The sequence below is a fragment of the Heliangelus exortis genome, chromosome 3, assembly GCF_036169615.1.
Source record: "Heliangelus exortis chromosome 3, bHelExo1.hap1, whole genome shotgun sequence".
Taxonomy (NCBI): domain Eukaryota; kingdom Metazoa; phylum Chordata; class Aves; order Apodiformes; family Trochilidae; genus Heliangelus; species Heliangelus exortis.
Window position 1 is genome coordinate 22,689,450 of NC_092424.1, and position 14,834 is coordinate 22,704,283.

The 14,834-nt window shown below is 37.7% G+C and overlaps 1 protein-coding gene across 4 annotated transcripts in view; it reads left to right on the plus strand.

Moving 5' to 3' along the window:
- Positions 1-14,834, plus strand: part of RPS6KC1 (ribosomal protein S6 kinase C1) — an 87,701-nt gene that overhangs the window by 59,350 nt on the left and 13,517 nt on the right. For 3 of the 4 annotated variants that reach the window (XM_071739616.1, XM_071739614.1, XM_071739615.1), the window contains exons 11-13: positions 986-1,118; positions 9,042-10,619; positions 10,891-10,980. In XM_071739616.1, coding sequence (XP_071595717.1) covers positions 986-1,118; positions 9,042-10,619; positions 10,891-10,980 — 1,801 coding nt within the window. The remainder of the gene's footprint in view (positions 1-985; positions 1,119-9,041; positions 10,620-10,890; positions 10,981-14,834) is intronic. The other variant, XM_071739617.1, reaches the window with a different exon arrangement.

The window sequence follows — 14,834 nt, forward strand, 5'->3', positions numbered from 1 at the left end:
TACTCAGAGCATCTGTGATGCTGAGAATTAGTTTAGTATGAGTATTGTTATTGTATGAGTATTGTTATTGTAGACATTATTTCAGGCTCCCCTTGAAACAAATTCCACTGCTAATGGGAGGAAGAGCTGAAAGATTGTGTCCCCATCATGAACCTCTAACTAGATGTTAACATTTTGTAACTTTGCTTCGGGTCTGGCTTACAACCCTGCCTTGACTTTCTGCATCTGGCCTTTGAAATTGTTTGTCTTAAGTATGTACAGGGTACAGAAAACCTGTTAGTTCCTCAGAAAAAGATTATTTGTGAATACTGTATATTAAAACCTTGCTTTATCTGCTGGCAGATAGGGTAACATTGAATTTCCCTTTTAACTGCTTATGTTTATCAATATTGTAATAGGTCACACTATTGACATAATTTATTTTTTTTTCTCTCTCCACTCCCTTTCTCCCTCCCACATCAATTTTTTCACTTCTGGCAACTTCATCTCTGTGCTACCTCCCAAAAATCATTACCTCTCAAGGAGACTAATCCTTTCCTTCTTGTTGTGGTGGTTATTGTCTTTACTAACACACAATGGAAATGTGAGGATTACCTGTAAGGCTAAGGCATTCCTTTCTCTTTAGAATTTGAATCGAATTTTTTTAATAGCGACTTTTGGTCACACGCAAAAATAAAATTTTTAAAAAAAGGTCACAGGGAAATAACGGAGTGTCATCCTGATGACTTAGTTTGAGAGAGATTCTAATAAAAACATTGACCCATGTAATTGATTTTAATGGCAGCTTTGTGCCATCTTCTGTTCTCTGGAAGCGCGCCAGATGCCATCAGCACAGCCTCGGGGGACCGAGGGGCATAGAGCAGCAGATGAGTGGTTTCTCTGAAGCCCAGAGTAACTCGGATAGATTAGTTTGGTTGATAAACACAGAGCACAGCAGGCTCCAAAGGCAACTGAGGGTACAACTGACCTTTTTGTTCTCTGTCAGGGTCTAAGGAAAAGTAGTGAGTACAGCAGGAGCAGAACGACCATCATCCCCCGCTGTGTGCCCAACATGGTGTGTCTGCACAAGTACATCATCTCTGAGGAGTCTGTCTTTCTTGTGTTGCAGCATGCAGAAGGTTTGTCTCTCATTTAAGTATATTGTTGAAAAGAGTCAAAGGTTTAAATCTTAATCAATGGTACATTTCATTGTCAAATTATTCTCTTATACATTAAAATATTTTTAGTGTGCCTAAGAGATGTCATGTGAGACACCCCAACCCCATCCTCTGTCCACCCCCCTCCCCTTTTCCCCTCTAATTCTGCAGTGAATCTGATTCCCATTTAAAAAAGGCTCAAGTCCTGATGGGTTACATGAATTTCATCAATTTTGAAAGCCTCCAGTTGTTTATTTTCTTTAGGAAAGAGTGTGTTTTGGCTGGAAAAACTATCTTCAGTATTTGGGGCCATCTCTCAGATGCAGTGTCTTTGGCTACTTTTGTAAACTTTGACTAGCAAATATTTTTATCCTCTTACAGTTAAAATGAAAAGTATTTAGCCAAGAATTTAATAACTCTGCAAAAACAAAAACACAAACAACCCATGAACATTTGCCTATTGGTTAATATTGCATAGTTATTCTCATCTGGAGTTTTAAGAAAATAGCTCACGGCATCACGCAGGAGTTCAAAGCAGAACTGCAGAGTTGTGCCTTCAGACTGCTTATAAAATTCCTGTTAAATGAACAAGGGAACAGGTGGCACAAAATAATTACATTTTGATTTTTTAGTCTAACACCTGGATTTAAATATTCCCTAAATATAATTACCAATATTTGTTTAGAATGAGTGCAGAATATAAATTTTGGGATTCCTAATAGATCTTTTTTTAGGAAAAGTTAGTAGTTTGGTCAGAATGGATGATGTAAAGGAACTAAGCAAACTGATAGAGAGGATAATTTTATTACATTGAATATTATTTCTTTTTTTCCTAATAATTTAGATTTGGGCTTTTTTTCAGAATAATTTGTCACATGAGACTCATTAACTTTACAACATGAATGACTGTTTCTGCTATCTGTGGCTTAATTTTGACACGAGCAGTGATACATGAAGCCTCACATTACAGTACTGCCCAGTGGTGATCTTGAGGGTTTACAGTGCCATGCTATTCAATGCTACTTTTTTTGAGGTGTGTGAAATTCAGCAGAATAACTTGGAGACTTTCATCTGAACTGCAATCTCCACAGAAGCTGTTACATTTTGTTTGTAGAAATATTTTAAAAAACCCAACTAAACCAAACCAAGCACAAAACCAACCCTTGTCAGATACCAGCTGCCCTTAAGGCTACCATGATCAAAGGATTAGACAGGAAAAAATAAAAACTTAAAAAACTGTTTCTAATATTTCTGCAATTTCTAAAGACCTAGAGCTTTTCTCTTCAGGAAGAACCTTGCTTCTCAAGACAGATAGAAAACTAGATGAAGAAGTAGTGGAATCTGGGGGGAGTAGTGGTCAGATGGAGAGAACAAAAATTCAAGGAAGGCAAAACCATTAAAAAATTATGCACTATAAAGACTCTTCCCTGATTTTCAGGGAATTAACAAACTAATTTCTTTAAGCATAGATGCCTGCTTTCACTTTTATGGTGTCAGAACAGGCAAAGGGAGAGGAAAAGGAGTGATATATTCTGTTCTAAAGAGGGATTCAAAATTCATGAGTAAATTACCTGAGAATGCATGCAAAAAAATGTACTGCAGGTGTAGGACCTGATCCTAAATATCTAATTTAGGTAATAATTTTTTATTGCCTGTAGAAGTACATGGCTTTTGCACATCACCCTGTCCCAGGAGGCTGGTGTTGGGAAGTGATTTAGAAGAAAGACAAATTTCAAGGAGAAAATGATCCTAAAATTTTGTCCATCTCAAACCAAACTTATATAGAGAAGGTATTGTGAGTTTATTTGGGGAAAGGATAGAAATTTCTAGGACAATCCTTTTCAAGTAATAGCTTCTGAGATTTTATTCCATAAATTCATCAATTCTCTTACCATTCATACTCCAGGAGTTATGTACCAAGAGGAAGGAAGATACTGCTAGTCTAGTTTATGAGTATACTACTTTGTGGTGATGTATTATGCTAGGTATTTTAGTTGCAGTATTGGATAGCTCAGGAGTAAAATCTAACTGGGGAGTGACTTGAATTATAGGGAATTCAGAGAAGGTTTTAATGTCATGTATGGACATAATCTATGTGCTAAGCAGCTTGCTGCTTCCTGCTCATAGTAACTTTAGCTGTATTAAGTGCAGCAGTATTGGGTTTTTATATGGAATTCTGAAAGCTTGACCCCTGCCTCTTGCTATGAAGACTTTTTTTGTGTGTGTTTGTGTGTATCATGATGTCACTGCACGCTCAGAATTGGTGAGTGAGATCTTGGGTTCTCTTACAGGCTTTTCTCATGGCCACAGTTGGAGGCTTCAAGTGTGTCTCAAGCACAAAAGTCCATAAAGTTATCTTGTAGCTTTGTTGGAAAGCACTTGGCAAATGCTAGTGTAGTAGAGAGCCAATCTGATGTTAATAAGGCCTCACTTCTTCTTGGCAGTACTAACTCCAGAAATTTTAGAAAAACAGATGCTTCAAAAATAGGCTGGGGGCTTCCATGGGACATCAAAGTTTAAGTGGCTGTTAGAAGGCTGTCAAATCTCTTTAAGCATAAACAAGCTGGAGTTCCTATCAGTCTGGAGAGCACTCAAGAAACTTCAGGCTGAAGAGGCTTGCTACACACAGGAATTGATAGACAACAAGGCAGTAGCATTCTGGCTTGCAAAGCTGAGGATTCGTGGTTAGGATAAGAGAGAGTACTAGCTGTAGAGATTCTACAGGGGTCAGAAAATGTAGGAAAGATGATACGGTCCTTGGCAAGTAATTTTTTCAGGAGGCTGCTTTGAAATAATAGCTGCTGCTCAGAGTGCACTGGGAAGTGGGGGCTTTGCCTAAACTAGCAAACTTTATAACAGAGAGTCACCAGACCAGCAGTGGCAGCAGCTGCATGTATAAAAGTGGTGTTTGTAACTACTGTCATGTTAGAGATTAGAGATAAGTTTCCAATTCATATGTTTGCTGCAACCCCACTGTGCCTGTCACTGGGGTGCTCCGTAATGCTGTTATTATATTGATGTAGTGCCTACATCTCCAGTTCCCCTTTTTGGTATAGAAACTGTACCAACATGATTTCATATAGTAAATGTACATCAATGTAAATAAGTTTACTGATAGCCATGTCTTTATTGAAAAGCATAGCAATTCCAAGAAAACCATGAGGTTGTTCTTTTTTCAGCAGGGAAAAATATAAATTCTCATGAGATGCCTGACTTTATGATTGGTACAAAAATTTTCTTATGCTGTTGATGTAGACAGTTTGGTTAAGTATTGGAGGGTAATTCAAATAGATGTCTTTCAGTACTCTGCTTTTTCTTTCCCTATGCTATCACAATTATTTGGAAACCTGGTTTGCTTACGTCAAGACTGGGATTTTCTAAATACAGTGATTACTGCATTGTTGGCTTCATTGTCCTTCGGAGTAAACTCATGAGCCAAGCTAGCAAAACCCACTGATTTATTTTGGAATATGTTTCCTTGGTCAGCCAGTTTTTAGGATGTGAAGCTGAAATGGCAAGTGTCTTGAGCACTGGCTGAGGAAAAATCCAACAGGTCATGATTTTTTCTTGACAGCTAGAACAAAAACATGTTTAACAGAACTTGCTGTTCTGTTAGGTTTAATTTTTTTACAGAGACTATATGGTTTCTGTATCTTCTTTTCTTTGATGTTCATGCATCAGGTGGTATTAATAATAAAAAACTGCAGAAATGTTTAAAAAAAAAAAGTAAAAAATGATGGAACTAACAAGATTCCTAGACAGCTTCATCACTTGGTCACTTAAAGCTGAATTTTCCTGTTGATTGTTTTGGACACTAGCTTTCTGGATTCTTCCTCTTGAAGTAGAGGCAGAACCTTCAGAGTACTGAAAATGTGGTTAAGTAAGGCAACTCAAATAAGTAATTTTATACTGAATACCCAAGGAGGATATAGAGCTTGGTGATTTTCATGGGCTAATAAAACCAGAAAGAATGATTTAGGCTGGTCAAAGCCTGGTAGAAGAAAATAACCTTAATAATTACTTACATTAATACAGTACTTCTGAAATTGTATTAAACACTAATAAACTTAAGCTTAAAATGGTAGCTTTTATACTTATTTATTATGTTAGACCATTTGACAATGATTGAAGCTTACTTGTTTGGATTGATTTCTGTAATTTTAGTTTTTATAGATTCCTGATACTATATTAGCATGGCTTGCTAATGGGTTTTCTTGATCTTACACAACACGTGAGGAGAGAGGGGGAAAGATTATTAGTATGTCATTCATAAAAGCATAATTATATACCCACATACAAATATCACTCTTGTTTGACCCTGGATTGGACATTTGCAGAAAGGAATAAAATTGTTGTTTTTCGCTATAGAACACAGTTATTGAATAGCATTTATTTATGTATTTCCACTTGACCAGGAGGCCAGTCTTGAAATATTTGTTGGTAAACGTATTTGGACATAATAATTTTTTTTCATTTTATTTACTTGCATTTAACTCTTAAATTGGCATTGCAGTGAGTAGTCATTTCCACTGGGATTTCTAAGTGAAAGTGATTATTAATGAGCAACTCCTTTCTTAAAAAGCTAAGATAATAATATGTTTACTAACAGAAAGTGAGTCATTGTTGCAGTTCTGTCTGTTTTCATAGGTGGACAGTGATGAATTTCTGAATCCTATGAGGATAAAGAGATATTTTTTGACTTTTGTAAATTTTATGTTTGCTGAAAGCTTTTAAAATCAAATGTTATAAAACCCAGCTTGAATCTCTTGACTCTTGCAGTGATTTTGTGTGGGGTTTTGAAGGATTCATCTCAACATGTCTGTTTTCCTTCTTTAATCCTTGGGTTTTCTCCTTTTTTGAACTGCACTAAGGCTTCCAGGAGAGGCCAAAATCTATTGGAGGCTGCATGAAATCTTGCATGAACTGAGGTGGAGGGAACAGATGACAGGAGCTGTTGTGAGGAGGGCTTGACCTGTCTATAGGTGAAAAGTGAAGTTGTGTGAGAATAATTCTTCCACTTTTCATACTGCTGGACAGTTCATCCCCTTCCTACCTTGAAGCATTTAGGTCAGTGAGAACCCTTCAGGTGTCACAGGTAAAAGCACACCTGGTATCCAGCAATGACAACAGAAATAAGGTTTTTGAGCTTTCTGCATCCCTGGGCCAAAGCTTAACTCAGGCTTTCATTAAAAGGATCTTTTTGTACTACTTGCATTTGAAGAAGAACTGATTTTGCTAATACTTGCCTACAGCCATGTTGGGAGGCTGAGGTGCTGTTGTGCACTGTACAAAGCTGAAGAAATGTCATGTGGGTCTCCATGGGTTATGTTCACTTTGGAACCTGAGACTTGTGTTTTCCTAAGAAGTATGTTAGGCAGTACAGTGATGGTAAGCACTCATAATGCGAGGACAGAAATATTTAGCATTTGCTTGTACTAATTAATGTAATGCAGGTGGAATGGGGAAGCTTTGCATGTTTTATTAAATGCAAGCAGGAGCATGGTTGTCAAATGAGATTTTGTTGCTTGCTGCGGAGTGACCCTAAATAATTTCATGCCTGTTTAATAAACTGGCAAAGTTATTTTGCAACCACAGTTTACTTAAAATAATTAAATTAAATTTTAAGTGAAATTAATTGTTTTATTGGAATCTTGGGGTAAAATTGAACTCTTCTGTTGCTTCTCTTGTCATAGATGAAAGAGTGGAAAAGAGGAGCATTCATGCATATATAGAAATACATATATTTTCTCTCTCTCTCTCTCTCTCTCTCTCTCTTACGACCTTTTCTGTTATTTTCTTTCCCAGCCATTCCATTGCAGAAGCCTGAAAAATGCAAAAGCTTACAATTAGAAAAAGAATTGTGATTAAGGGATAAACAACTTCTTTTTTTACCAGATTAGTTTGAAACCATTAATTCTGTAGCCCTTTGCAAGCTGCAGGGCTCAGGAGCCATGGCAGTACCCCAGGCTGTGCCTTTGCCTGGCTGGACAGCTGGGTTACACATCATATTTAAGGCAAGTGGCTTTATCTTCAGAGCCTGTGTGGATCCACTTGCCTGTCTCAGAGACACTTCTGGCAGGACCAGGACTTTTGGTTTCACTGATTCAGGGGGCAGGTTACTTGTGTCCAGGCAAGCTCCAAGTAAGTTGGTGCCCAGGGAGGCAGTGGGATTGCTGGGCTGAGGGCTGCTGCTCTGCTGGGAGTGACTGATGAGCCACGACTTGCTACTGTGGCATGGTGTGCTTTTAGGTGTTTTGAATACGTCTTTGGGTAAGTATTTAAAGTGCTTAAGCAATCCAGTGGTCAGTATAACCTTTTTTATTCCCTCCTCCACAAGCATTGCTTTCATTTCTTCCTGTTCATTTACCTGGCATCCTTTCTCATTTTCTCCTAGAAGGTGGCAAGTGTCATTCTGACCTACTAACTCCATTTGGAGCTTATGGCAGAAGCCATGTGGATTAATAGATTTAAATTGTCATTTTTACCATTGGGCTGAAGCTGTTAGAATTCCCTCTTAATATTTTTAATATACTTAGTTTCATCACAACTGGTGGCATGTTTTTTTCCTCTTCAAAAACAATTTTTTTCTTAGCCGGGGGAATGGAGGGCAAGAAAACACCACATTATATTATTGAAATTATTTTTATAGTATCGAGGTATTTCTGCCTTTGATAAGTTATTTTTGAAATACCTGAGAAAGTAGAAAATCTGTTCCCAGGCATGGAATGTCCTTTCTTCATTTGTTGAACTTTTAAAAGGAATTTTGCCCAATATGGAAGAACATTTTAAAAAAAAAATTAAATACTGTATTTTGGAAAAATATAAAACTCTGTATTATCCAAATAAATAAAAAAAAATCCAAGCAAACAAAAAAAGTCAAAACTTTCCAGATTCCTAGTGGGGTAGATATTTATATTTTATTTCTACAAATATTTTGTTAGAATTCCTGTACAATCTTTTAAATTGAAATGTCTTGACTTTGCATTTTTTCCGTGTTACCAAAGGTGGCTTTCTATATTTAAACCAAAGTCTTCGGCATGTGCAAAAGATGCAGTTAACTTCTTGATTTGTTTGGGGCAAATGATGTTTTGTAATTTGGAAGCTTTTTATATATACAATATTTGGAAACATAAAAAGTCCTATTCTAAATGTATTTTCTAAGTGTAACTATTAGTGTATTCTAAGTATTTTCTAAGTGTAACTATTACTTTCGGAGCTCTAACTTTCCTGGAGATTTTGATGTGAAGGAACTGATTTCCCAGTGTAACTTAGAGTAGTGATAAATCCTTGTGTAATGCAGCGAGGCATAAAATACTTTCTGGACTTTTGAAGCTAAATGGAAAATTACATCCATGTCTAACTAAAAAATCCCAAACCTCACTTCTTCAAAGAGAAAAACAGATCCTTAAAAAATCCTGTTAATGGGAGCTAATTCCCTTCATCCTACTGAACTTGCTAATTAGTTTTTAGTCCACCTCCCCTAATGTTTTTCACGAGCTTGGAGTTGTGATACAGAAGTATTCAGTACAGGCAGAACTGGTAATGGGCACTAAACCATTTCATCTTCCCTAGCTTTTGCTCTCATTTGAGACAGCAGATGGAGAGTAGTTACTACCATGCAACTTGAGACAGACTCTGAAATGAGACTGTACTGAAGTTTTAAAAAAAAAAGCTTAATCTCAGATGCAGCTCTTTAAATATTTACGTATTAATACAAATCCTTGAAAAGCAAGTTGTGGTCCCTGTAATTATTTCCTCCTGAGACAGAGGATCCAGCTTGCTCTGTGGGCAGAGGGATGTAGCACATGGTGACAATGAAGATATTTTCCTATGTCATAATGTAACCAATTCTGTTTTGAGTGAAATTAAAAGATTTATCCCCGCTCCCCTCCTCTTTTCTTGCAGGAGGAAAACTGTGGTCTTATGTCAGTAAGTTCTTAAACAGAAGTCCTGAAGAGAGCTTTGAAATTCCTGAACCCAGAATGTCCAGTTCAACTAAAATTTACCTGGAGCAACCAACACCTAGTCCTAAAGAAATGGGCAGCAGCACTGATTCCAGAGAAAGCTATGGGGAGAGCATGCTGAAGGTGATCCCTCTGAAGAGCAGCCTAACGCCGAGCTCTCAGGATGACAGCAGCAACCAGGAAGATGGTCAAGAGAGTTCCAAGTGGATAGACTCAGGATCCAGCTCAGAAGAAGAGTGCACTACTAGTTATTTAACTTTATGCAATGAATATGGGCAAGAAAAAATTGACTCTGGCTCTCTAAATGAAGAACCGGTGGCCAAACTGGAGAGTGAAGGTCTTAATACCAAAGAGAGAAGTTGCTTACAGAAATGCAGTGTTGGTGGCAGTGATAGCTTCACCTCTCAGATTGTATCTCAGGAAAGAAAGCTTTTCATTGATGATACAGAGTCAGAACTAAGTAGCCCTGCTGGAATACTGGACTCATTAACTAAATCAAAGAACAGCCCCATGGAACTTTTCAGAATAGACAGCAAAGATAGCGCTAGTGAGCTCCTGGGGCTTGATTTTGGAGAAAAATTATATAACCTGAAATCAGAACCTTTAAAATCACTGTTTTCTGGCCCAGATCATGACAGAAGCTTGGAGGACCTAGAGAGCAAAGTGAGTGTGAAAGCTCATGACACTGTAAGCAGGGGTTCAAATGACTCTGTGCCAGTTATCTCCTTTAAGGATGCTGCTTCTGATGATGTAAATAGCACTGATGAGGGAAGGCCTGATCTCTTAATAAACTTACCTGGTATGTCTGATGAAACAGAAGAGGCAGCAGTGTCAAGGCCAACAAAATTTACAAAAACTGATAGGGACATATTGGAAGTCAAGTTATTAGAAACACCTGATGTCTTACAGTTAAATAATTCTGCAGAGCCATGTGAAGTGTTTGATCAAGAGCCAAAACATGTGGCACAAGAAGGGGATCATCCAAACCAGGAGGAAGCAAGTGGACGAAGCGGTGTCACTCAGGGAGCTCTTGAGACTCTCTTTACATCTGGCCAAGAGGTAGGTAGTTCAGAAGATGAGGGACTGTTTCAAGGGCTTGGAGCCTGCTCCTTAAACGTGGCAAGCAAAGAAGAAAGTTTATTTGTTTCCAACCCGCTCTCAGGTGCTCAAGAAGTTAGCTTGGACGGAGACATCTTAAGAAACGAAGCAGTGTTGCTGTTTTCTGATCAAACTGAAGACTTTGGAAAAGAGGAAACAGACTTGGCTTTGTTACCAGCAGCTGAGAGTGAAAAGACAGCACCAATCAGGGAAGACAAAACAGCAAGAGCAGGGGAGAAGGAAATACATCAAATCTTTCAGGACCTCGACGAAAGATTAGCCGTAACCTCCAGGTTTTATATCCCAGAGGACTGCATTCAGAGATGGGCAGCTGAAATGGTTGTAGCCCTTGATGCTTTACATAGAGAAGGAATTGTGTGCCGCGATTTGAACCCAAACAACATCTTATTGAATGATAGAGGTCAGGAACTTTTGCAAATGCATTTCTTTTTATTCGCTGTTGCTTCCAATTAACTGAGTAGGCGTTTTATCTTGTAATTAGTATCTTCATTTCCTGTCTAGAGCTTCATTATCAGTGCAGCAAATTCACCCCCAGTAATAGCTTCTAGTACTTAATGATGCCATTATTCTTAATGATACTGTTTTTAGCTACAAAAGGAGTAATTACAGTTCACTTCTGCAGAAAATGGAAGGGAAAAATGTTTTGATTTCTCCTGTCGTTTTGTTTTTAGGACACATTCAGCTAACGTATTTTAGCAGGTGGAGGGAGGTTGAAGATTCCTGTGACAACGATGCCATAGAGAGAATGTACTGTGCCCCAGGTTAGAGCAATCACCTACAATGTTTCACTTGGAAAGTAGATGAGCAGCTTTCATTTTCTCGTGGAGCCTCTGTTGCGCAGAGCTTGAGATCATGCAGTATCTGAATTTTCTTTGCTTTTTCCTGAATGTCTTAAAAAGCTAGAGTTCATAACTGCTTAACTGTTGAACTGTGATGGTGTTTGTTAGATAGTTCCATAAAGTGTAATTGTATTGAATATCTTGTTTAAGCACATTTAAGGAATGTTCTGTTTTCTTGCAGTTATTTGCTGTGTGTGGCTAAATCCTGATAACCGAAAAGAGCAAATAAGGGAAAGTGCAGACTGAAAAGATGACCCAAAGAACCTTAAAAATAAAAAAATATACAGGCAAAGAACATAGAGGGAGGGAAGCCATAGCAGTGTGAAAAATACAACCCTAACAGGCTCAGAGGTGCTTCTGACATTTTTTTTATGAGCTACAGTGGGCTTTGAAATAGTTAAGAGAGCTCTTTTCTTAGAACTGCTTTCATCAGTCATGAGGGTGATAAAATCAATATCTCTTGGGTTTTGTAGCAAGGATGCCACTTGAAACCAAGCCTTCCCTCTTTTCCATTTTCCAATTTATTTTCTGCTAATATAGTGGTCAAATGGTAGTGACGGATGAAAATCGGCTGTTTTACTTCTACTTTCATACTTCAGAGATTTCATAGCTAGCTAAAAACCCCTGCTTTTGGAGTTGAAATGACTACTGGGAGGCTATTTAGATTTTCAGTTTCTCTTTTTTCTATCCTGATTTTGTACTCTTTCTACTGGGTGCATGGTCTGGCAAGACATTGCAACTTGGCATGCAGGTAGGCCTCAAGCTCAGAGACTGCAAATGTGCTCAGAAAAAGTTTATAGTAAGAGTTACTCTCAGTACAAGTTCTGAACATAGTTTGGCACCAGATGTTTATTCTGTGATTTAGTCCCACAACTGAAGTACAGTAAGAAACTGTTCTCTGTGAATAAAGGTAATAGGATCTCAGCAAAAATTTGAATGCCAGCCTCTTAAGATAAATAGTAAATAAAGCCTTTCCAGGTGCAAGTCAAAAGGACAGGTATTACAGAAAGTAATTCTTTTTATCTGTCAAAGCAAAGCCAACACCTTCATTCTACCCTCATCTCACTTTAATTCAAGTATAAGAAAACTGGGGAATCCCAGAAATTTTGATGGTTGTGTCCTGGTTGCTAATGTGCATGATATCCTGGTAGGAAGAGGTATTTTCCTGCTTTCCTAACCCAGCCCTGTACAAAGCTATTCTTAGTTGAGTTGCAGCAAAGATGGACGTGAAGCCTTTTCCCACCCTGATGTTATTAATGAGCTGTGAAAGTCAAAGCTTAATTTTTCTGTATTTTAATGAGGATCCAAAGAGAGGCTTCTTTTGCCCTCTTAGCCCCAACCAAGCAACTCCTGCAGCCGTTAAGTGTTTAGGGAGCAGTTTTAGAATATTTAGAAGTCCCCAAATGCAAGAATAGAGTTTTGCACACCATAATTTTTTCCACTTCATAGCACAGGTGTGGTATCCATACAGGTTTTTCTTGGTTAAGCTCCCCTCTCCTCTCTGCCCTCTGCGCCCTTAGCTGCAGTTTGGTTTGTGTGTCTGTAACTGGCAAGCTATAAGATGAAGATTTGCAAATGCAAATATTAGAAATCTGCAAGATGGCTGAATTGATACTGTGCTGTGGCTCTTACCTTTCATATTTCTTGATCTTAAGGGTATCTCTGCAAAACTTTCTCTTATTTTAGGGTAGCTATTTCATGCTAATTTTTGAGTAGGACTGCGATACTTGGTCTAACCTAGTGGTATGAAATATATTTTAAAGCTAAGTGCCATTCCATTCTGAGCAATGATTTAATACCTGTACCTTCAATACTGTGTACACTGAGTCCAGAGCAGCTTGCTTAGGACTACTGCTGCTGGTAAATCTTGTTCTATAACTTCTGATTGTTGCAAAAAAATAATGTCAGCGGGTATTCTTTAGGCTTCAGTGTTACAGGAAAAAAATCCCTCACCTTATTTGGATGATCACTGGACTTTTTCAGAAGTGTATTTGGTCCCCAGAACCCATGTTTCCTTTTTCTTGATAGCATTGCTTCTCAAGGTGCTTCTTGAAATAAGGATTTTGAAATTACACTTTTGTTCAGTACACTAAGAGAATCCAACAACTTCAGGGTTTTTTGATTCTTTTTAGGTTGCATTTTAAAACTGATTGTAAATGTTTCTCACAGCTTGCTTTTTTTCCTGTTGAAAGAAGGGCTGCAGATTTGTAAAGGTGAACAAGTGATCTTCACAAAATTTCATCAGGTCCAATGATTTCTTATCATAATACAACACAGTGACTAAGCAAAGGGACTCAAAGTGAGACTTTATCTTATTTTGAATTTTCCTGGTGTTTCCAGCATTATGTGCTGTACCTCTGGGTACTCAGCCTTCTTCCTTTCTCTTCTTTCTGAAGGATGGAGTGAACTTGGCTTGTAAAGTTTTGTGTTTAGCTTGGTGTGTGTTTTCATTAGAGTTCAGGATAGATTAGTGTTTGGATATTTTAACTTGTATGTTGTGTAATTTCAAGGTTGTGTTCTTTAGGTGCACTCATTAAAAGTATAAAGAAAAGGGAACATGCTTTTATCAAACATCTTAAGAGTATGGTTTTGGAGACAAAACACGGGATGAGTCCTGAGATGCAATTCTTTTTGCATTGATTTTGAGGAGCAGATTTTGGAGACATAGAGAAAGCAGAGGATGAATGTGAAATTTAAAAAGGTTGCTGGATACCTTCAATCTAAAATAGGCAGGAAGTTGTATTGCAGAGTTATGTGAAAGGTGTAAAAATGTATTTGAAGCAATTTTCTTTTTAATTGATAAGATTTCAGGTGTTACTTTTTAATGGCACAAGTTAATATGCTGCTTAGCAGTGAACTGCCTGAGGACATATTTAAATTTTAAGTTACTTTGTTGATTGAAGGAAAACATAGTCTAAATTCTGCAATTTATACATCAGAATCCAGTTCCTGGAGGGGCTAAGAATAACAATGTATTAATGTTGAAGCTTTCCATACCCAGGGGAGAATACAGGTCCAACTATGTGGAGCTTGCTTGCAGGATCTAGGATTTTTTTTATTGTATTTGAAGCTTTCAGTACCCTAGGTTGTTAACCAGTTATTAAAACAAAGTAAGGAAGTATCAATACATCAATAGTGATCAGATCTTTGCCATGGTGAAGAGCAAGGACTTCCTCACCTCTTGTTATCTTATGGAAAGTGGAGAGGCAATGTGACTGCATAAGTAGAAAAGAGATTATACACTGTATAAATGAAATAACAGAACAAATACAAACATAGAGGCATCAGGAAGATGAGGGAAGGGCTAGTTAAAAAAAAGCTGCATAACATTCCCTGCTAGCAGTAGAATTAATTTTGTATCAAATAGCAATAGTGTCATTTTATATCGTGTATAAATTAAAAAGCAGGGCTAAATCTGTTGCAAGAAGTGGCACTTCTTGATTATTGACGGCAGGTGGCATTGTACCATTAATAGATTTTGCTGTTGCACTTCCTGGCTCTAATTTGCCTAACTTCACATAAGAACTGGAGATGAACGATGTAGTTTATTTGTAGTGATTTGCATATCAAGAACTGTACTGGAAAGCTCAGAGTTGTGGTGTTCAACAGCTATAGTGCTGTTGAATCTGTTGGTAAAGCTGGGTACCTGTCTTAACTCCTGCATAGTTCTACTGAATTAAAAAAAAAAAATGTTCGTGCTGAACCAAGTACTGCAACAACAAAGCAAGTGCTTAAAAGTAGTGCCTGTGCTATACTTTGATCAATGGCCAAACTAA